The sequence below is a fragment of the Argentina silus genome (assembly GCF_951799395.1).
Source record: "Argentina silus genome assembly, chromosome: 19".
Taxonomy (NCBI): Eukaryota; Metazoa; Chordata; class Actinopteri; order Argentiniformes; family Argentinidae; genus Argentina; species Argentina silus.
In genome coordinates, this window is record NC_139673.1 from 12,895,434 (window position 1) to 12,920,335 (window position 24,902).

General features: G+C 45.0%; 1 protein-coding gene across 1 annotated transcript in view; it reads left to right on the plus strand.

Annotated features, from left to right (window-relative positions):
• LOC310819586 (protein diaphanous homolog 3-like) overlaps positions 1–24,902 on the plus strand; it is a gene marked incomplete at its 5' end in the record, with an annotated part of 212,911 nt that overhangs the window by 24,364 nt on the left and 163,645 nt on the right. The window contains one exon of the mRNA XM_083690891.1: positions 22,365–22,495. Coding sequence (XP_083547017.1) covers positions 22,365–22,495 — 131 coding nt within the window. The remainder of the gene's footprint in view (positions 1–22,364; positions 22,496–24,902) is intronic.

Below are 24,902 nucleotides of genomic sequence, written 5' to 3' on the forward strand. Positions count from 1 at the left end.
GACGACTGACCTAATGGTCCGCTGCAGTCTGCCTTTGTCCTTGGCAGTGGAGGCAGCGAATCAGATGATGATGATCGATGAGCTGAGGATGGACTCAATGAGGGCCATGTAGAACTCGACCATCACTTTCTGCGTCATGTTGAATTCCTTCAGCTGCTGCAGGAAGAACATCCTCTGCTGGGCCTTCTTGATGGTGGAGGTGATGTTCTCCGCCCACCTGAGTTCCTTTGAAATTATTGTACCCAGGAATCTGAATGACTCCAGTGTTAACTGGGGAGTCACATGATGAGGGGGGTGGTTGGGGCTGGCCTTCTCCTGAAGTCTACTACCATCTCTACAGTTTTTAAGGCGTTCAGCTCCAAGTAGTTCTGGCTGCACCAGGAAGACAGGCTGTCGACTTCCTTTCTGTAGGCGGACTCATCCCCATTGGAGATAGCACACAGCCTTGTGGGGCTCCGGTGCTGATGGTCCGGGGCTCCGAGACAAGCTTGCCCAGCCGCACGTGCTGCTTCCTGTCTGTCAGGAAGTCAGTGATCCACCTGCAGGTGGGCTCAGGCACGCTCAGCTGGAATAGCTTGTCCTGGAGAAGAGCTGGGGCGATGGTGTTGAATGCGGAGCTGAAGTCCACAAACAGGATCCTGGCGTGGTGCCGGGGGAGTGTCAGTGCTGGAGGATAAATTAAGTGAATTCACGTGGAGAGTAAAGCGGTTTGCAGGTGATGAGAACAAGTTTGCAAAATCACTTTCACATTGTTGCACCAACATTGATTTTAATAGAAACAGATCCCTCCACCTTTCGTATCGGGTCGTGATCCGTCCGTAACAGCTGGAAGCCGGGCAGCCGTACAGCGGAGTCCAGTGTAGATTCAATCAGCCACGATTCCGTGAAACACAAAACAGAAGAGAGAAAAGTTTCTATTTGTCCTGATAAGAAGATGCAATTCGTCCATTTTGTTGCACAGTGAGTGGACATTTGAGAGGAGTCTTCCCGGTAGAGGTGAGCGTAATCCTCTCTCCCTGAAGCGCACCAGAACCCCGGCACGCTTACCTCTTCATCTCTGCCTCACTGCTTGGCCAAGGGCCAGAGCACCTTTGACCAGAATGTCCAGTAAATCCACAGATGAGGCAAGAAAGTTGGGACATAAATCAGATGGTGTCGAGTCCCTGATGTTAAGTATCTCGTCCCTCGTGAAAATAATCAGATTGGAATCACAATTAACGGAATTAAAGACTGAAAACAAACAAAAGTGCGAACCAACACACCGTGGCAGCCGTAGGAGGTGCCATCTTGAGAGAGCACAGCCTTTGTGCCCATGGAACCATGGAGGCAGCGAGGTGAGACTCCACCATGCTGGGGGAGGGGGGGGGGGGGTTAAAGACATGATATTACTCCCTGTATGAATATTACTGTAGGTCTATTTCTCATTCTGTTCAACTGCCTGTGTTAAGTATATGACTTTGGCACACAGGGTAGTGATCATACTATATGAGTGTACAATCAAAAGGGATTTAGCCCGAGAATGTAACCCATATTCCCCATACCCTTGACTCCATGTTTCAGAATATTGGTACAGAGCAGGCCAAACATCTAATTGGTCAGGTCATGAATGACCAGGCCGATGTAATGACTATGTAGTATGCAAATTACTATAGTTTGAATGACTATGTATTTACACATGAATTTTAGTCAGCGCTGTATTTTAATTATTTTCCGTGGGCCCTTTACTCGTTACAGGGTTTCACTGACTGAATCATATTATCTACGTTTGGGACTTGGAAAGGTGGATTTCAAACACATTTACTACTCAAATTAATTCCGGTGTTTTACCTCTTTTGGCTGGCTGTGCATTGCACTCTCTACCTCTCTCTCTCTCTCTCTCTCTCTCTCTCTCTCTTTTTCCCCTTCCTTTCTGTCTCACTGAAAAAAACACAAGTTTGAGTGCTAAATTATAGAGCGCTTGGCACTCATCCTGGGAGAATTTAATTATTTTTGAGTGTTGTAAGATATTGGATGATTCAATTTTATATATGTGGGGGCGCTATCTGGGTTGTCTGTCCTTGTCTCTGAGTTTCGGCTATGAGCTTTAACCTTTTCTGCCTCCCTTTGAGAGCAGAGACCATGCGAGCTGGAGTGCTCGTGATAAAACTGTCAAGACCTGTCGAGTAACGATTGAGAGAAACTCCAAAGAAACGGGCACCTCTCTCCCAACAATTTTGTTTTCTTCAAACAAAAATAAAAAGGACACATTTATACATTGATTTCAATTACCCTGAGGGAGAGAAACCTTTAAAGGGTCTCAGTGCTGTATTAAAAAGTCAGGCCTTTGATAAGTAAGACTATCAAACATTTATAGGCCAGGGTCTAAGGTGTGATCCCTGAACCGAGGTAAAATCCATATCGCGATCGATATATACCTTTTGGTATTTTCATAAGCAGCAAAAAGGGTGTTGAAATATGTAATACAGCTTTTAGCGTACTTCAGGAATCTTATAGAATATATGTTTGGTGTATGTGTGCACTTGAATGTTGATATGTCTACATGTTGGTATTTAAGTGTCAACATCTGAGCGTCAATATTTGTTCGAAGTGTGCGTAAGAGTATGTCTCCCTCTGTAAGGTAGGAGTATGACGTTGGTTGGCATACCCTGTTATTCTGGTAGAGTGGCCTGTTGAGTGACAGGCACATTAACGGCAGGCATATTCTCTCTCTGCGCTGTTTGACCCCCTCTCATCCTTCTCATGCTGTGATGGATAGGAGGTGCCACCTGACCGGAACTGCAGCCGCTCCAAATCTCTTCTGCTGCAATGCATTAACCCCCATCAGCATCAACCACAGGAAATAACCTCAAGCTGGAAGAAAATAAGTAGCGATCGTTTGGCAAAAGAAAAAAGAAAAGAAAATAAGCCAAGCTTGCCCTAATGATCATTTTGTGCATACGAAAATAAAGTTGTCTGAATGTTATAGACTGAGATTTCGATAGCTTTTTCTTTTCTTTTTTTAAGTATGCGGCTTGTCTACTGAGAAATTGAGCACATACTGTACTCTTGAATATAGACGTGCTTTTTAGCTCTTGGAACAAGTTGGAGTGACTGACTGGCTGTCCTGTGTGTTCCCAGTGGATTCCCAGTCTTGTACAGTAGAGTCTGCCCTTTCCCATCTCCTGACACCCTGACTGAGTTGTTTACCTCTCTTTGTCCTGGACTAATATGCTATGAAAGTCCATAGGTCATAAACTGCAGAATGTAAATAGAACTGGAGGCGTTGTGCTCTTTCAGAGACAGGCCACACTCGTAGTTAATTCATGGTAAATGTGGGCTTTTTAAAAAAAAAAAAAAAAAAAATATATATATATATACTAATTGACTTTTATTTACTGTTAATTAGCAAGTGCTTCGACTCTCTGTTAGCAATCATAACGTTGCTGTCTCCACAAATGATGAGTGTCTTCAGTTATGTTTCCAATTAATGTATTTAGTATTATAATGGCTTCCTGCTGATGCCTTGCCTTTCTATCCACTTATCTTCCATTGCCTGTGGAGGGTAGGCTACTGTTAGCTACATCCTTATCTTCCATTGCCTGTGGAGGGTAGGCTACTGTTAGCTACATCCTTATCTTCCATTGCCTGTGGAGGGTAGGCTACTGTTAGCTACATCCTTATCTTCCATTGCCTGTGGAGGGTAGGCTACTGTTAGCTACATCCTTATCTTCCATTGCCTGTGGAGGGTAGGCTACTGTTAGCTACATCCTTATCTTCCATTGCCTGTGGAGGGTAGGCTACTGTTAGCTACATCCTTATCTTCCATTGCCTGTGGAGGGTAGGCTACTGTTAGCTACATCCTTGTATCATTAGCTTCAGCCTATTTACCGCTAGCCTTGATACGTACATCCAAGAGGCCATTAAAGGTCCCTGGTACAATTACTATCCTCAGTCTTATTCAAGTCATGAATCAATAAACCCACCCACACTGATCAAATACTATTATATGCTCCTGTACTTCATTTTACTGAGGGTTACAAAGAGTTTGTGTCAATATCCAATGACAGACCACCAGAGTAACAGTTTTATTTTGGTTAACACCTCCAGTACTGTTGACCTGCATTGCAGTTTGCCTTTTTCTGTAGTTGATTGAATTGGAGCCTCATTTTGCTGATAATTCCCTCTCCTTTTTTTTTTTTTATCCCTCCATAATTTCCTCCCTCCATCCCTGTGCCTCAGTAGTCCCCATCAGTATTCAGCATATCCTGTATGATTTATTACCTCTGTCCATCAGGCAGGGCCTGTTTACCTCAGACTTTACATATTGTGCTATAAACACTCTGTCAGGTTCTCAAACTGGCATCATCATACTCATCTTAATTCTGTAGCACTGTAGCGGAGAAAGAGAACAACAACAACAACTTATCATTGTATTCAGCGTCGTACTCTGCATCATCATCATACTCTGCTTCATCATCATCATACTCTGCATCATCATCATACTCTGCTTCATCATCATCATACTCTCCGTCCTTTAGACCTAGAGAAAATACAACAACCTGGATCGATCTCAACAACAATGTTGATCGGTCTCCGTCAGTTTGCATGTTCGTATGTCGCACTCAATATCTCAAGACACCACTGGGACAATTTTTATTAAACTTGGGTGAATGATGCATCTTTCAGTCATTCACCCGAGATCCATTATTTGCAAAATTATAGTGATTTAGCCGAAGGGGGGCTGGGGGGGGGGGGGTGCTATAGGAAACAACAGAAATTCCTAAATAACACTGATTGGCCAAAGGGGGATGCTCCATCATTCCTCTGCGACAACATGTTTACTGTAGATTTAATTTTAGAATTCTGAACACGACTGATGTGGAATATTAGTTTGTTAGTCTTCTTAGAAACACGGTACGGACTTCAGACTTAACATAACTGTATGTCCTTTTTTTTTTTTTTTTTTAACCAGGGAACCTTGATCAAATTGTTTGTATTAAATCACCTTGAATTAGATGAAAGAAATGATATTTTTATGAAACATAATGAAAAAAGCCTCTGCTTCCCCGTTATACAGTACACAACCTTTCACTATGCTGCGCACTCTCCCTCTTTGTTTCCATTGAAGGTCCAAGTTATTCAAGGTGAAATCGGCAGTCTTAAAGGCAGTGAACATGTCCTGTCGTGTCCATGTGCATTTAGTAGCTCTGACACTGGGAGGAAAAGTACTTTTCTCTGAACTGCATTTCAAATGCTCTCTGTTGTCTTTTTATTTCCTTTTCGTACCCAGAGGGCTGAAGGTTACGTTATTAAAGAAGCCCATTTTATTGTTGCCTTAACTTGTCATGCGAGACAGCCTTGGAGGAGAATATTTCTTCTTCTTCTGCAGCTCTTTCACATTATTTCTCTCTCTTTCTAGGCTGATTGCTTTTGTTTGACTCTCTCGTGCAGATGTGTGTATAGTTCAGTATACAGTCTGTAGGCCTTATCTAAGATTTGGGGAGTCTGGTTTTCAAATTAAGATTCAGGCCCCGAAGGTGCCTGTTGCGTTCTGCCTCTGTTGCCATGGAGATTAGTCTGTTGACATGTTTGCGTACATTGCTAATTGTTGCGTGCGGGCGTCAGATCACTAATCACTCCCAAACAGATGCTTTCTACTGGTTCGACATGTGGAGTGGTGCATTTCACCATTAACGCCGGGAGAGAGTGTAAATGTCAACCACACATTAACATGTCTCTGACTAAGCAATTAGTGTAGGGATTCTTAGCCATGACAGATCACCTGTTATTTTGACTGTGGGCCCACACTGTCAACAGGAGAGTTCATTCATGAGTAGAATTCACATGGAGAGAGAGAGAGATTCATTAAGACAAAGGGACATTAGGTGGAGTCAGTATCGGCGAGATGATCTCAATTCCAAGAACGTTGCGATGGCGCTGGTACCATTGGACAGCTGTTACATTCATCAGTCACATTAGGGTGGTCTGATACACACACACACACACACACGCAGACAGAGGGACAGGAAACCCGCAGACTAATCAAAAGGTTGTGTGAACAGCCACGAATAGGCTACCTGCACAAATGGAGACCCATTGGAGACATGCTCAGCACTAAGCTCTGATCAGTCCTCCCTCTCACTCCACTGGCAGAGTGAGAGGCCTATGAGGGAGGGAGGGAGGGAGGGAGAGGAGTATGTGAGTGAAGGAAGGAGGGAGGGAGGGAGAGAGAGAGTGAGAGATGGAGAGAGGTTGGAAGAGAGAATGAGCGAGTGTGTTCCTTTCTCATCAGTCAAGCCTTGAGAATGATGTCATGCACGAGCAGCTCAGCGTGTGATTGGTTAGTCCACTGAGCTCCCTCGCTGTGCAGATTAGAACCCAACCTTTGCGTGTCGCTCGAACCGGAACAAACTTGAACCAACCGGTTAGTGCACAGGTGAGCCCATAATAGACACCAAATAATAATAATAGACATGACAGTTGTATAATTAAAAAAACAAGCTTTGAAAAGATATGACCTTAGATGGAAAGAATAGACTTAGAATAAACTTACTTCCTGAATAGACTGAATTCTTTACATGTTATGGTGACATACATTGAGGAGACCATCCGGCTTCTGCCGCTTGTTTAAAATAACTACAACAGCTCAGTTGCCATGGTCCAAGGCTGAACCATGAAAACTCCAACCTTATGACCTTATTATTCTGCTATTGGTGAGTGTTCTCTATTGTCTGGAGTACAACAGACTCCTGGCTGCATGAGAAATTTTAAGACTCTGAAGATTCATTGGTTTTGAACAGAGTCCCTGTTTCCCCCTCCGTTACCACCACCGCCTCCTCCTCAACAACACCAATTATACTCTGACTGGACTGCACAGCACCGTGTTTAACTGAGCCTTATTAAGGGTCTGTGGAAAAAGCACCATACAAATGCAATGCATTATTATTATCATTATTATTATCATTATTCTCAGACTTTAACATAGCCCTGTTGTTAATTGGCCAGTTTTTGCGGTGTCTGTGGAGATGGCATGTCGAAGTAAGCCAACTAAAACATGTAGCCTATGCTTATCAAAACAACCACGATCGGACTGAACACAGTGCTTTTTTTCCTCCTGTATGTCCCCGCTGGCAGCACTAGGTAGCCTAATTTCCCTGGGCTGCTAGCAGGCAGGCAGGCATTTATTTCATTTTTTTGAGGAAGAAACTTTTTGTGTATTACTTCAGCTCTTCTCTTTTATTTATTTATTTATTTATTTATGTATTCTGGTGTAATTACGGTGAGTTCTGTTGCTGGGCCTCACCCTGTGGGATTATGGGAGGCCGTTTAATCTTAGCTGCAGTGGCCAGGTCTCTCTTTCTCTCTGTCTCCCACAGCCAAGAGGCTGCTGCAGGCTTCCTCCTTTATGGATGGACGGTCCTATGAAATATGTCTGGATGAGGAAATAACACTAGTGGAATAACACATTCTATCAATAAAGGGCCTTCAATTGTCCATTCATTCATTGAATGCCAGTCTTCTGCTAATGTGATTCCTGCTAAATTGATGGTTCTCTCTCCTTTGAGTGGACTTATGTATCCTGTTTCATTGTTTGGAAAAACTGCGGCACTATGTGAGGCTTTTGTCTGCTCAGAATTGCATCTTGAATAGAGTTGTGAAGTGGATATTGTACATGCAGTACACCTTTTAAGTGAAGAGGTCTAAATCCCCAAAAGAAAAGAAACCTGGATGGGCACCCTTGCACTGCACAGCTGTAGCCTGATACTGTACATAGCACAGTTCCTGAACCCCCCCCCCCCCCCCCCCCTCATCAAAGACTCCTCTGCCTGTGCTCAATAGGAGAAGGGTCATTGTGCTCCACTCTCTAATTCCCTGAAACAGCAAGAATCTGAGGAGGTCGCTGTTGAACGGCTCCAAGTAATCAAAAGCGCATTTACTTGCCTAAATCCCTCTCACCCTGAACCCAGGAAGGTGTCTCCAAAACTAATTTGCTTTGGGAGGAAAGGGTAAGCCAAGCAGCTTGAGATGTGAAATGACCAATAAAACATTGGGACTGTGTGTGTGTGTGTGTGTGTCATCTAAGGGTGAGTGTGGTGCTGAAATACCTCCTGTCGGTAGCCTGGCCTTGGGACTGATGCTGCATCTCCACTCCACTAGCTTCTCTCTCTGCTGCACTATAACAACACCACTAGTCAAGTTCACTCTCCCCTGTCCTGTTGCTGCTTATCTCACTGCCTTTGATTCACTGACTGTCTTTGCAATAGTGTTTGTGTTCCACATATTGTTTGGCTTTGATTAAGATTGTAATGAATCTAATTTTTTCATAATTGCTTGTTGGCACAACTTTGTATCTATTGTCATCCCTTAGGCCTACTGTATACTGTATGGTTTTTTATTCAAGTCGTTTAGCTGAATTTCTATCTCTGACAAGGTGAATATCTTGTAAATTGGCATTCCATTCATTTGAGTTTTAACCGGGGTGTGTTTCTTGGTGTTTCCTTCCCTGATAAAATACCCTGTCAGATGCCTGCTGAAAAATTAACCATGTGGCAAACTGATATCCCCTCTGGCAGCATAATAGAAAGGGGGTAGAAGAGAGGGGTATCAATTATTAGTGTGTATCGAGGATTAGATCATACCTGTTCTTCTTGCCTCTCTTTATTTCAGTCTTCCCCCTCCGTAGAGAACTCCTCAGGCCAGACCAGACAGAAAGGAAACAGACACACTGTCCTGAACCCACAGCCAACTTCCCCAATTAACCTTCAACACTCAACCCCTAAATTCATTCCTCTCTGAGAGTCGGAGTGTCCTCAGCCAGAGTACAGGAGATAGTTGTGTGCGTGCGTGCGTGTCAGGTAGAAGGAGACGCCTACAAGGCTATATTTCTCTAAATGCTGACCTTTTGTTCCTGTGTTTTTGGGAAAGCTTTGAAGTTAATAGCACAGATAGAATGACCACTACTCGAAGACTGCATGTGTGCAGTGCCTCTCTGCTGTGTCAGATGAATAGGGAGGTAGCCTAAAGCTGCATTGGCTGGTATAAAAACCAAACTAAGACACAAACTTCTCTTGTCTGGAGGTTTCAGTACAATGGTCAATTTTAAGATTTGTCTAAAGCAATTTCTCACGTGATTTAACACAAAGCAAGCTGTGGTAAGGAAAGCTGTGGTGAGGAAGTGTCTTTGCTTAATTAACTTGGCTAACGGTTTTCAGTATTCAAAGCTCTGTATTAATGGAGGCAAATCAGGTCTCATCCTTCCCATCGGCCTTATCTAGGCTATGTCCTAGCTTGGATTCAGAGCCAGCCACCTCTACCACTAATGCGTCTCCCTGACTTCAAGTTGTCTCCCTCTTGTCCTTCTCATGACCGTCTTTTCAAGGGTATCCCAGCCTCATCTCTCTGCCCTCAGGGCAGTCTGTCTATATGGAGCTTCTCCTGAAGTCTGTAATTATCTCTCTCAGCGCTGACCTGCCTTTGGTAGTGTTGGGACCATCAAGACACCTGCGAGACACAGGGAACTGAGCAGGTGTGTGTGGTGGTGGTGGTGGTGGTGGGGGGGGCGGCGGAAGCTGGGTTCTTCTGTCCCTCCCTCCTCCCTCAATCTTCTGAAAAGGACACATAATCACGATTAAGCACTTTCTCTTAAATGCCAACCTCATTACAGATTCTGTGTCAATATATCCTGAGATTCAGCCCAGCGATCTGATCCTTGAACAGTCTGACGCACAATCCATTGCAGCCCCACTTAAACGAGGGCTAGATCTCTACCAAATCTCTTAATGCTGCTAGATAGAGACTTATCTGCACCACTGTTAAGGGTAGGGGGCAGGAGGTTGTGGCGGTGGGTTAGGGGGCAGGGGAAGAGAGAGAGAGAGAAAGATTGCAGATTTGTATTTCTTTTATTTATTTATTTAATTATTAAACCGCATGACATTTATGCTCCTTAAATGCTCTTTTGAAGTTGGGTTTAAATTGTGCGCTTTCTAAAGTTCACAGGATTGTGATTTGGGGCGTTGCTGGCCCTGCTTAGCTGTACGGGTAATGGATGGGTTTCCAGAGGAAGGAAGGATAGGAGGGTTTAAATCAGCAGGATTAGACCCCAATAATGGAGTACAAAATGTCTGCCCTCGACACTATCCCCAGTCTTAATACCCGCAGGAAATACTGAGGTTCTTAAACGCTAAAGGTTTTATCCCTTTAATTCTAACACCTTCAGTGTAATGTTTTTGGCATTAAAAGTTGAGGGTATTAAGAAAGCGCCTCCCCAATTTCACTTTTTCTCTCCCTCTCTCTCCCCCTCTGTCTAACTTACACTTGTTTTCCCTTTCTTTCTTTCTTACTCTCTCTCTCCTTCCCTCTTTTTCAGTCACTCATGCTTAGTCACACATACAGGTACCGAACATGCTCAACTTCTCCAGATGAGTTAGAGAGCTTATGGTGAGATGTTTCAGGGAGGTTAGCTAACTCTGTTTCTGAGGACTCTGTGACTGGGCCAGCTGAGAGGAGGAGACTGGAGAGCAGCACTAAGCTGCCAATGGAAGGTGATTCAGTATCTCTTACAGTATAACAGTGCAGCAACAGATGCTACTGGGAAGAAGACAGACAGACAGACAAAGACAGTCAGCCTCACAGAGATTAGAACAATATTTTGACCGAGGACCTCTTTGTTTTTCCTGATTTTGTTTTATAATATTGCAATTTTCTATGATGTATGAAACAAATTGTGTGTATGCAGGGCTCCCTTTTAAAAGAGACCTTGGTCTCAATGGGACTCTCTGCCAAAAATAAAGATTAAATGAATATCTATCTTTGGTGAGCCTCTGTAAATGTCATTTCAGATTAGTTTTTTATTTTTAGATTTCAAATATTATTGGACCCATGATGACCGACAACCGTCAGGTAGAAATATACTGTAGGCTTTGCTCTTGCAGTATTATGAGCTTCTCCGTAGCTGCCTGCTTATGAGGCTTCCACGTATTATAATGGAGCTATAAGAAGAGCTTGGTTGTTAGGCACCTTAACAGAGAATTCAACACTCACCACACTGTGCCTCTTGAAATATAATTACACACAGCTCTGTCCATTTAATTGGCTTCTTTTAGAGTATCACACGTATGTTTTATTCATGTGCCATATACATTTAAATATGTGTATTTGCATTCGAAGGCTACATGATGGAGGCGAGGCTAGTGGGAGCGCGTTCTATCATTATCCATGAAGGTTGGAGTCAGTACGGCTCCTTCTGTGAGGCTGTTTTTCTGCCGGTCTCCCTTCTCTCCTCTACACAGCTCTGCATAATTGGCAGGTGCTTTCCAAGGGTGTGTGGCCGTGTCCTGAACTCTAATGAGATGCAAGCAGAGGCCATTAAAGAGAAGGAGAGCGAGTGATGGAGAGGGCAATGGAGAGAAGGACGGAGCGATGGATAGAAGGCGAAGGCTTGAGAGAGAGAGAGAGAGAGAGAGAGAGGCAGTTAGAGTAGTTCCATACTACTCGCCCAACCTCATCTGGCATGTGACTCGCATCTCGTTAGACGCCTTAGATTTTGTGTGTCTGTGTCTCTCTCTCTCTCTCTCTCTATCCATCCATCCATGTGCGTGCTCTGTATGTGTGCGCGCTGTGTGGGCTACCCTATTTCATTTCAAAGATGTTTTATTTTTATATTTATTCACATGTATTTTTTAAGCATTGTCCATGCTGTCACACCAGCTGCGAACACGGTAAAAACTTCAAGGCCTCATTTTGGGGAAGAGCAAAACTGTAGTGCTCTGCTTTCCTCCTCGGTAATAATGCTGGTTTCTATATCAAAGAGGGCAGCAAAGTGGAATGGAACTCTCATCTTACCTGGATGTGGGCAGTGTCCAGCTGTCTCTTTTGTAAAGGACTGGAGCGCAACACACACACCAAACAACAACAACAACAACAGACTGTCACCCACCTGAGGTTAGCATAGTGTAGGCTATTCACCAGAAACCGCTTTCACCCTCCAAACACTAAATTATATCATATATAGCTGGGAAGTTGTGTCTCTCTCTCTCTCTCTCTATCTGATGCATAAGCTAGTGTTAGCATATGCTATTCAATATAATCCCTCTTTCTCTTTGCCTGTAAGGGGAGTAAGATGCTCTGGGTTTTCCCTCACAGATGACAAGCTTCAGTGTATCTGTGCAGAGCACACAACTGCTCTCTCTCTTTATCGCTAAGCCTGAGACGGCTCCGATGACCATAGCTTCATGATGTAGGCTGAACCTGTCTCTCTCTATAAAACAACTCTTGGGCTGGTTAATATGTACTGCCATATCTCCCCTCAGATCCTGCTGCTGCTTCTTGCCTTTTGTGCATATTCCCCTCACTTTTCTATTTCATCCTCCTCTTCTCCCTCACCCCCTTACCCCTCTCCACACCATCTCATGTTCTCCCTCACCCCCTTACCCCTCTCCACACCATCTCATGTTCTCCCTCACCCCCTTACCCCTCTCCACACCATCTCATGTTCTCCCTCACCCCCTTACCCCTCTCCACACCATCTCATGTTCTCTCTCACCCCCTTACCCCTCTCCACACCATCTCATGTTCTCCCTCACCCCCTTACCCCTCTCCACACCATCTCATGTTCTCTCTCACCCCCTTACCCTTCTCCACACCATCTCATGTTCTCTCTCACCCCCTTACCCCTCTCCACACCATCTCATGTTCTCTCTCACCCCCTTACCCCTCTCCACACCATCTCATGTTCTCTCTCACTCTCTCTCTCTCTCCCTTGCAATATATTTCCCCCCTAAATAGTTGGTCTCTCTAATTCATCTTAGATTTGCAATGGCATGATTTCCTCCCCACTGTCTTCTTCCAATAGTGGGTTTGCCACAGGCCAAAGCTACTGTTTGCAAACCAATTACTTTAATGGAGGAGAATGTAAAATTAAAAAAAACAAAAAAAACCTGCTCCTACCCTTGTTGATTTTGCATTTCAGCACTTGCGATAAATTCTTTATCTCATAATTACAAGGCACGTATTGTAATGGAATGGTGCTAATGCGGGGGACTGTGCATCCCAATGAGCTCACAGAGGAACAATGGTCCTACTCTCCTCCCAACACATTACATATTCTCCAATCACCGTTGGGCAGGTTTATGATATTAACCGGGTGAATTTATACCAGTTTATTTCTGTCCGTACCATCTCCACCTGTATTTTGCCATTATTATACGAGATGGAGAGAGAGCCGTAGATAGGTAATGTAGAGTTAACGTACACCGGGGTATTTTGGGAAAGTATTGACAATTCTAATATTGGCCAAAGCCTATCTCCAATGGAGGTAAGATAACAAAACAGGGGCTGTTATTGAACCGAACGTGTACAACCATTTAACTCACTATATCAGACTATGTAGCCCTCATTCTGATCTCTGCTTCAGAGGGCAACATCAGGAGGATCCACTACTTTGCAGTCCTGTTCTAATCTGAGCGTCTCTGCTCCTGCTGCCCTCAGTGCTGCTCTTTGTGTCTGCTTGTACAATGAGGGGGTAATTGGTTCAAAAGCAGAGCAGAGGGATGTAGGGAATTGTACACTGAACGGTACACGTTCTCTTCTCTTACAGTCTGGGGTAGAACACAATGCTCCAGCGAGTCTTTGGGCCATCGTGCGTGCGCACACGCCGGAAGGTTGGTCTATTAACTGACAAGTGAAGAGAGAGAGTCTTGACTCGGCCTCTGAGCTCACTGCAGTACATGTCCATAATAGAACTCCCCACCAGTCAAGTACACTGTCAGTATACTTCTGTCTGTCTTCTCCTCCTTCTGAGTGAGTGTAGACTGCATACACAATGCAGGAGGGATGCCTAAGGCCTTATACGCGCTGGTTAGACGTGTGGTGGTGGGTAGGTTGAGGAGTCAAGAAAGGGTAGCAGCATGAGCAGAGAGTTTGACTGGCAGGCCTTGGGGTGTGTGTAGAGTTGGTATGCAGCTTTTTGTATGTATGCATGCACACACACTCCTCCCTGCCAGGCTCTCCACGGTGGGAGGCTGGGGTAATGAGTAGGCTGGCGTTTGATGTGATTCTCCTGGCCTCTGGTGGTTCTGGGTGAGGATTGGAGAGGAGCAGCCAGGCACCGAGGCACCATAGAAACAGTCATACGGTGTCGTGCTGAGCAGGGCTCTAATCTGTTTCCTGGCAAGATGCTGAGAGGCTCTGCTCTGCTCTGCCTACGCATACCATTGGATGACTACAGATCCCAGTATGCACTCCTCACATGCCTGCGGATCTGAGCCAAGTGTGGATGTGAACACCTCAGCAGGCAGGAGTCTTAAGTGTCTGAACTGGAGGGGCTCCCTGTTCTGTTCTGACTAGAGATCAGCTGGAGGCTTGGGCTCCTACAGTGGGTGGATGGGGGCTCTGGAGCGAGATCTTTTGTTCCTTTTCTTATTTTGAGGATATACTCCTTCGGTTTTGTTGTCAGTAAAACTCCCTTAAAACCAGAGCAGTTGGACACATGTTGATATGGAATATTGTTTTTGTGGTACAGACTGCACTTTCCATGTGGAAGATAGGATGCTGGGAGATTTGGGGATTTCATTCCAAGTGCAATTTTCTTTTTGTATGGAACATGTTTTGGTTGTTTAACCCTGGTTACCTGATTAGGCCTACATGACACAGCATTCACTCTGTCTGTGTGTGTGCGCGTGTACGTGTGTGTCTGAGAAAGAGTGAGAGTGAGGGAGGCGGGGGCGCCCCTGGCATTGATCAAGCGTTTCTCCGGGACATAAATACTGGCTGAATAGATTCCAGATTCCGATCGCTGCTCACACCACAATTAAAATGATTGATCGTTAAGGGAATTGATCATTAAGGGAGTAAAACAAATACCTAACTGCTGGCAAATGTACATCACAAACAATGCATGTTAAACGCCTCCTAATTGCACATCCCTTCAGGCGCTCAGTGCCACTCCTCTCAGGAAGACATGGCTGAACCCTGCAGCCCAGTCAGTGAATGAATGAATAGAGAAGCCACTTAGCAGAGGGATAGGCTGCAATCTACATGCAATTTCCTTTTATCACCGACCTCCTCCACATAAGCCTGTAGACTGGAGAACACTCAGTATAAATCAAAGCTCAAAGGCTGTAACAGAGTGAGAGGGTTCCTCACGCACACAGAGCCGAAATGATCCTCATCCCAATCACCAGGGGCTCCATCTGCGTTGTACCTCTGCTCCTTTGGCAGTCAAGTCCTGTCCAGGCCCAGGCAAGGTTAGTCAACAGAGCTGTGCTGTAAGCCTCCATCTCTTCATGGAAGAGGGTGAAGTGTGGTGGGGGGTAGTTGGATGGGGAATGATTGATTGGTTGATGGTGTTCCATCATGGAGCCATCATCATCATCATCATCACGTCCACGCTGCAGATTCTTCCTGCTGGGGTCAATCAAACCCTCTTCAGGATAGAACCTTCCTCTGCTCGGAACATCTTGACGCACCGTTTCCATGGAGATGTAATGGCTCTGGCTGCTCACTGGCGATCAAGCAGAGAGGACCTGCAGCACTAGACAGATGGACGGCAGGGGAGGCTGGTGGAGGTAGAAATCGGAGGACGGGCTCATTGGAATGAATGGAATGAGGAATGGTATGAGAAACACGTGTTTGAGACCATTCCTCATTCCATTCCATGCATTACAACGCGCCCATACCCCACCAGCCTCCACCGCTGTATGGTGAAAAATTCTGTTGATCTGTGCTCATGACGTCTAGATACCTTCAAAACACATCACTTATCTAGGTAGGGAGGAGGTGTCTCCCTGATCTCCCACCCCTGCTTTTGAGGAATCTGGGGCTCGCCCTGGGGCTTCTGATTGTCCTTGATATTGTGAGGCGTAGAGAACGAAGGGGTGTAATCTTGTAATCTAAAAGAACACTTCTCCAGTGATGAATCGTTAATGTATGGGAAACTCCTGTCAGCCCTCCCATGTCAGCCCTCCCATGTCACTCCATATGATCCTCTGAGTCTTACCACACATTTAATCTCTGTTTTCGCTTAAAAGCACACTGCCTTTCCCCAAGACTCAAACCATGCCTTCAGGAGGCCTATTACACATTCATATGCTTAATATGAAGCTAGCAAATATAAGATTATTCCCCCGAGGATGATGCTGCCTCTAGGCCTAAAACCTCAAAGGTTCCCTTCTAGATATTATAGTGCTAAGGATTCCCGTTGACAGTGGCACAAACCCCTTAGACAAAAGCTTTATTCAATTCAGAAACCTACACTCTCTTGTCTGCTTGGAGGAGCCTGCTTAGTTTTGATGCAAAGCCCAGTATTGTAGATGACTGGATCTCTTCTGAAGGCTTGATGCAAGCACCACATCCCCCTCTAGGTGGTGCTAGTGCATTGTCACCAGGATAGAAGTCGAACTGGGCTTCACAGCAGCAACAGCAGCTGGGAACTGGAGAGAGAGATGTATGAACACATGGCTAAAGCTCCTCAGATGTGTATTTCCTGAGGTATAGTCAGTTCTCTCTCTCTCTCTCTCTCTCTGGAGGATGTGTGAAGGGCTTTGTAGCCTAAATCAGACATTGCAGAGGCACTCATCTAAGGCTCCAATACCGTTAACTGAAGTCTCTCCTCAGTTTAAATGAACGCACCAGTTTCGTCCTGCTGCATAATGTGCAACTGTCATTCTTGTCTTTCCAGCCTGTTGCTCTTGTACCTCGAATGTCAGTTGTTGACCATTTGACCACTTGTGGTAATGTCTGTTTAACCCCATTCATCATCATGTGTAGAACATGTCTGAGCTCTTGATTTAGTTAACCCAACAATTTGAATTTTGGTGATACTACATAAAGTAACTCTAAACATGTGTAGTAACACTAATTAATTTATTAACGTGTTATTACGTAGTTTTTTACATAGTAAGTACATAGGGAATTGTTAAACTATATTACTAAAGGAACATGAGACAAAGTTAATATTACTACTTACTGTAATTACATTGTTACTACAGTAATAAGATAGATTATGTCTTGCTCTCCTTCTTATAACTAATAGAAAACAGTCTCAACTTTTCTATTACAAAGTAGGGAGTGGAGCCAGGTTCTGGGTTGTGGCTCTAATGCGGATGCGAATCACTTTGTTTCTCTGTTCAATTTTCCTCCTGTGCTCCCTCTGCGCTCAGCTGAAGGTCAATGCCGCCCGATTCTATTTTGGAGATGGAAATTCACTGACTAATGGGTCTGTTTTTCCAGTCGCTCTCTCTCCGTCGCTGGCGTTTAATTGAATATAGATCACTGAATGATACTCTGATGTGACATGATAAAAGCCTCTGAGAGTCTGAGAGGGGAGCGATAAGCAGGTCCTGGAGATGGTGATTTAATTCACATGATTGGGGCATTAGCTGGGAGTGGAACCCCTTTCCTGCCGCCGCGCTCGACGACGTCGCCGTAACGGACTGACCGTCCTCTTAATTATTTCTCGATGCTGAAAGAGGCGTCGAGCTGTTTCGCTGCATGGCCCTAATTTCAAGAGTACATTCGGACGAGGCTTTTGCGCTTATGATGGAGAGAGGCTTTACTCCTCCTCTCTTGTTTTTTAATGCTCTGATGATGTATGGCAAAATGGAGGGGGGGGGGGTTTGTCGTTTAATAATGCACTGTGGAAGAGGCTTTCATGATGCTTGCCTCCCAAAATGTGCTGAGTCACAGACTGGGCACTCTGTCTTCCAGTACCCTTGAGTATGTCGCCACCGGCAGCACAGAACCACACATCTATTACTCCAATCGCCGGCATAAAGGCCAGCTCCAGCTTGCCTACAGTGCATGCTTTGATTACTGTTTCTCACATCTTGAAGAAGGCACTCGAACACAGGCTTTTACCCCTTCATTTAATACCCCCCTACCGCTGGGACAGTTTTTGTCTTTCTACTTGGCATGTAGTACAGGCATCAGTCCCTTTTCACACTATGCTGAGAAGTGGGTCTGGAGTGGCGGACAAACCGGTGAAGCCTGAAATCAAAAGGTTGTCAAATCAAAATGGCTGTTGTAATTTACATGCTCTTCAGCTTGTGAACACAGGGGCAGGAGAGTTGACCTTGTTCAGACTGTGCACCAGACCAGACCACTTTTGAATGACGACAGCCAAGTGGCCATGAAGTAGCTAGCTCTCGACAGTCACTACAGCGGGCCACCCACGCAGTGGAGAGTTACTGCGGCCATAATGAAGTCTATCTGGCCAATGCCCCCGTCCCTGCCTCCCACTCAACATGCACATTTTAACTTGGGCGTCTGTCCACTCTGCTTCACAGGCTCTCAATCCCCTTGCGGAGACTGATGCTCGGATCATTAAAGAGCACATTTCTGGACGTTCTAGAATTGAAAGTGGGATTCCTGTGTGTGGCGTAGTCGGCTAATGCAGCTTTGGCACGTTATGAGCAGGCGCTCACCTGAGGGAGAACATGGAGGAGAATATTTTGAGGAGGGGTGGGAGAGAGAAAGACTGGGCATCTTTCCACTGCTCTGCCGGCCTGCGGGTGTTTGGTTATTTATACCCACAGTGATAGGGGGGGATTTTTGAGGCCTTTGATGAAGCTAATTCCTCCCAGGCGAAATGTGATGGCTTTTTGGCACGCGACACACATGATGCTGCTGAACTATTTTTTTTGTTGTTGTCATTTTCAGAGTGACATGATTAGCTATGTATAGAGAAGTGTGGCATTCTGCCCCATAGCAAGCAGACTGGCATTTCTCAAATGATGGTTCGTCAGACTAGGAGACTTTAAACAGTGTAACATACGATTTATTGTTGTTGCCCACATGCATACTGGTCAAAGACATCACCTTGATGAATAGGCATAACAGCATGTACTGTACATACACTACTATCAATATTACAGCTGTTGATGGTTAACGCCAACGTTGTTCAATCATTATCTGAATGAACTTGCAAATGTCATTGACTGTATGCCGTATAGGTAAAGTGTGTGTAGGTTGGGGGGGAGGAGGAGAGAGAGAGAGAGAGAGGGTCTGGCATTTTATTTGCAGGAGTGACCTATCCCTTTAAATGTCCGATCAATTTCTTGAGCATGTCTGACATTTACTTATTTCCCCTGGTTTTTCCCCTGGTTTTTCCCCTGGTTTTCCCCTGGTTCTGGCATGTTATCAAAGAGGGACTAGAGGCGAGCAGAGAGAGATGATTGAAGTCAGAGTTGATTTACTGCATTGATGATTCTTGCCTAATTAAGCTAACAGAAAATGCTGGCTGCACATCAGTGGAAGAGAACCTTGGAGCAGGAAGAAATAAAGCCTTATATCAACGGTATACCAGGCCTGTACAGCGCATCCATCCAGTGCCAATGTGACCTGCAATGTAGCCGACTGTACCACTAGACTGTAACACTAGTCTTCATAGTCTAGGTGAGACTCTCACTTTTAAACCCGTTTGAAACCTTATTTTAGGAAAGAGTAATTTACCATAAACTATAGCCCATCTGTTTTGTGGAAACTGGAAACTTAATTAAGATTTTTTTTTTTTTTTTTTGCCTGGCATACAGTCAAATTCAGAGAGAGGAGGAGAAGGGATAACACAGTTAGCTTTATCCATAACCCAGGGGTTTACTTGAGGATGTTTTGCCTGGATGCTTTGATTCAAACGGCCACAGAGTCCTGGGTGGTCTGAGAGAAACACTCTGTTGTCTTGTTTGGAACTGTTATTATAATAAACTCCCCTGACGGAGGTGTATTTTCTTACATTCAATAAACCACGCTGTTCGTGTTGCATATTGATACAGTAAAGCTTTGCCGGGGTTGAATGATCGCTGGTTGTCTTGGCAAGCCTGCTCATGTAATGAGGCTTTATGTTTATGTACTGTAGGCTAGACCACACACACACACACACACACTGCATGTTTATTTGCTACAGAAAACATTCAGTGGGATTCATATATGCACACAGGGACTATTTCTCCTGCCGTCACTGCTCTTGATGTTCTGTTCATGTTGCGGTTCAGGCGCAGCGCAGAGAGCAGTGATATGAACTCTGTTTGTTACTAAATTAAGTCGCGCTCTCTTGCAGAACACAACACCCACAAGTTGTGGCAGATATTTCCCTTTCCATCATAAAGCCTAAAGCCATGGAAGCACACAGGATTCCTTCTCTCTCCGTCAGTGAGGATAGGGAGAGAGAGTGTATTGGAGGGAGAATGGAGCTGCTCCAGTGGGTTTTAGCCCCATGATTTAGACCACAATCAGAGTCAGTGGACGATGGAGGGAGGAAGGCCGATTGTTTTATGAGGAAAAGAAGTGCCAAGCCTCTGCCAACTGATAGAGAAAGCCAGCCCAAAGTCTCTCTAGTCTCTCTAGTCTCTCTCTCTCTCTCTCTCGTATCGGTCTGTCTGTCCGTCTCTTTCGGTGTGTGTGTGTGTGTCCGTGTGTGAGTGTGTGAGTGAGTGACGGTAGTCTGGTTTCCTCCCATATGCACGTGCTGTCACACGGCATGGGCAGTTTTTATTTTAATGGGAAATGTAATTTCTCTCCGTAAAGCAGAAAACGAAAGCAATTTGTTCACCTCTATTGCATTTTAAGATAAACCAATTTTCTAAAAATGATATCTACTTGTACAAATCACGCATAATCAATTTCCTCATTAGTGAGCGGTGTCTGCGAAGACCTCACAACAACAAATCAAACTGCTGAAAGTGTATCCCTCACACACACACATCTCCCCTGACACACTCTCTCTCTGCCATGCCTGTAACTAAGCACATATCCGCTACATTGTCCCCTGGTTGGCGAGGTTGTACTCAGATCCTGAGTGGCACAGATGCATATAGTCATGCTGATGAGAATTGTGTTAGGTAAATCAAGAATACATGAAGCCATCCATAATTGGAAATGGGTACAGCTGGGTACAAGCATATTAAAGATGCTGTCTATCTGTGACACCGACAGTCTTTCTCTCCCCCCCCACCTTCTTTTTTTAAAGAGGAGTGAAATCCATTGTTTTTCATACATTATTGAGAAAGTCAGAAGACGATGGGGACCACAGAACAGAAACATCCCGACACAGGGATCCAACTTGGTTCTTTACTGGGACCAACCTGGGTCTTTACAGGGAATAACCTGTGCTGTATGCCATGCACCAAGTGATCGCGACATTACCGCTGAGCCACACTCTAGTCCATGCCTCCAGCCTTTGGATAATGATTATGCTTCACTCTGAATGAGTTTAAAACAAAGGGGCAGAGGAGGAGGAGGAGGAGGAGGGGGGATTCTAGGTTACCACATGTACTGAATGCCACATGTAACCACTTCCCAAGAGCCCATGGGGTAATTAGTGTGGTGAAAGATGGATCTGTTTGGTTATGGGCTGGCAGGTACTATGGATCATAACAGTGTGAACTATGAAAGCCTAGGAGGCTGTATGATACAATAGGTACCAGGTGCTAGTAACTCTAAACTGTAGTCAAGTGTACAGTAGATCTCCAGAACCAGGGCAATGCACAGTCTCCTCAGTCTCAACTTACCTGGGCTACGAGGGGCTACTGGGCTGAGAAGGCTATTCTGGGATGCAGTGTTTGGAGGTGATGGCTGATGAGACTGGGAGAAAATAGATGTAATGGGGGAAAGATGGACTTAATCATTTAGTTTTTCTTCTCTTTTGAACATTACATTTTGGTCATTTTCTTGGTACATGAATAGAAGTAATGGGACTGAAAGAGAAAGGCTCTTTTGATTCTTCTTCAGTGGGAGGGAGGGAGAAGAGGGAGCAGGAGAGAGGGAGCAGTCAGTCAGCCAGAGCCTGGTCCCCATTGACTCCAAGTTGAGGGAGGTTTCAACTTGTTTGTTTCACTCTCAATCGACCTCCATTGTTCAACACACTCCTCTAATTGATCTGTCTTTTTAATTTTTAGTCTCAGATCAATGTAATTACTGCAAAACAACATGGAACAAACAGACATAGCAGGATATGGGAATATTGAGTATGCAATATTTTCTGCTGTGTTCTCGATGATATTTTCCAAACCTAATTAAAGTCAGTTATTCCATGTTGATTTGCCATTTTGTAGAATTATTAATTCATTATGCAGCAACCGTAGCTGAACACAACACCAATTTGCAGCTGCTAACAGGCCAAGTTTTCAGAACTGTGTATTTGGCATGCAGGAGACGCACACTGCGTTGTACGCATCTAATAGTGCTGAGCTGGGAGATAAAGTATTGAGATACATATTTAGCATAAGTGTTTCTATGAAATGTTCAATATTGAACTTGAAACCAGTTTTTATGTGCTTTTTTATGAGACTGTCTGTGCTTGTTTGTCTTGGTTAGTGGGTGTGTGTGTTTGGCGTGCGCGTGTGTGTATTATGCACTGTAGATTACTAATCCCTCTATCCCCCCCCCCCTCCTCTCAGGGCAGTGTGAGGAGCAGCCATCAGATCGCTCCGCAGGAGTTCTTGGGAGAGCTGAAGTCTGGGGTGACGGAGGAGCGGCTGTTCGCCTGCCTGGACTCCCTCCGCGTCTCCCTCACCAGCAACCCTGTCAGGTATAGCTGACCCCCCCCACCTGTAACTAATGATTAACCAACCCTAAGGGCTTGTCTGGTTCAATTGACCCCCCCAACCTGTAACTAATGTTTGCTGGTCCAGATGACCTATTCCTACTGCCTCGTGTCTCTCACCAGCAACCCTGTCAGTCAGGTACAGCTGACCTCCAAAACCTAGAGCTAACTTTTACCCCTCAGGGATTTTCAGGTACAGTCAACACACGTCCACATATCCATCCCCTGTATCACCCCTAGAGACCTCCCCCTCTGCCCCCTCTCTGTTGTCTGTCTAGCCCTCCCCATCCCTGTGGTCCCCCCATGGTCCTGTGCCCTTTTATCCACAATGTGTTATTCCTGCGCCTCTTTCCCCTCCTCCCACCCCACCCTCACACTGTTGGGGGGGCTGAGAGCAGCACTGCATGCTGGGAGTCATTAATATGTATTACAGCTACATTGGTGCCCCGGGTTCCTCTCGTCCGCCTTTTAATTGTTTGATGCCTATCGTGACGAGCATCCCCGCTGCTTCTCTGCTTCTGTATCACAAACATGACACAAGGCCCACCAGGAGGTGTGTGTGTGTGTGTGGACCCCTCCTCCCCAGCCTGCCTGCCTGCCTGTAAATAAGTTTGGAATAATTAAATCTATTTTCCCCCCTCCCTTTATTGCTGTTGCAGCTCCCTTAATTTAACATTTCATGTTTTTTTAAATGCAGTTCACACAGAGAGAGGGAGCGCTGGAGGCATCCGAGGAGGAACGATAAACCTGACGAGTTGCTTACATTACAAAGACCTCTATTATGAACAGGAACAGGGCTCGCTCTTTTCCTCTCTCCCCTGTCCTTGTCGCGTCCTTGGGTTTTGTCCTGTGAACATGAGTTTTACTGCTTTTTACCACTCGGTTTCATTGAAAGGCCAAGTCTTGTAGTATTCCTTTGATTAGGCCTCGATAGAATTGTATGGACAATGCATTTAGTAATTCGTGTCACTTGTTTAAAAAGCTGAAAGGAAATTAGCAAATTACTCAACTTTTCACAAGGTGTTCCTTTTTGAAAATTGATTTTTTTTTATTATTTTTTTATCAAGGACATTGTTGACCAGTGTTTGCAACACATACTCAACTCATCACTGTTCTTTTAGAGTTCATCATCTGTGTCTGTCTCCCGAGGCCTCTCCTGTCTCTAAATGTAGAAGATCCCATTTGGTTCCCTGAAAGCTTTCCCAGTATCCGTGCTCATAAACCTATTATGTCAAATTAAAGTTGATTTTGAACATATTTGCGGTATATATCTTCAATTTCTAACGGCCGTTGGCCAAATAGGCCTTAAACAGCACCATCCAGGATGGAGGGATGGAGAGACACAGCAGGAGACGGTAAACAGTTCGCTCCGCGTATGCAAGCTTTATTGGCGTAATTCATAAAATGTCATGAATTCCATTAGAGTGAAGTTGTGTGTGTGTGTGCGCGCTGTGTGTCTGCTGTGCAGTCACCGCGGATACAAATGGAACCTTCTTCGACTTCCTCCAGGCTCGGACTGCTGATTGGCTGCTGCACTGATTCTGACAGCCAATCACACTCTGGTTCAACCTCCTGACCTATAGTACCGCCTGATGAAGAAAAATAATCCAAGCATTCCTAACTTTATCCAACAATGTCAGTGCACGGACACAACTCCAACACTCTCCACACTCACATGATTGGGATGAAAACATTTGATGTATTCTAATGTGTCCTGTTATGGAATTAAGTAATAACATTATAATGACAGCTTATTTGCAAGCCTCGCAGAGCCACAGTATGCATTAGGACTTGCCCCATTACTGTTCTATGTGCTTAGGCCACAGTGGAATGGTTGTCTCTCCTGCTCTGGCAGATCTTCTCTCTAAGAGATATAGCGGCCTTGTTTGTTCTATTATTTCATTGCAGTTCCATTTGGGGGGGGGGGGGGGGGTGTGTGTGTAAGGTGAGAATCAATAACCTATTCATCCTGGAGTTCATTACTTTAAATGGAGTGTAGATGTGTTTCTACCAGGGTACATTATCATCATTATGAAGGCTCGTTAAGCACCTATGTGGGTACAGCCGGGTGCTGCGGCAGGTCTGTCAGGGTAGCAGGATGAGTCTAACACGACATGGGATACATGAGTAAAACATGAAATCATGCAGGCCTCATTACTAATGGGAGAGGTGCGGTGAGGAAGCGGATGCAGGGGTGGGGGAGGAAGAATATGAGGAAGAGGAGGACCAGAGGGTCGTTCTCTCAGTTAGATTTCTGCGTGGATTGTCGGGCTATTTCTGGCTATCTTAAACATGTTCGATCTAAACTGACTTCAAACGTCAACACCAGATCCTTTAATAAGCCTCAAGGAGTTGTCTTTTATATGGAAAAACAAAACTCCCTGACAAGCAG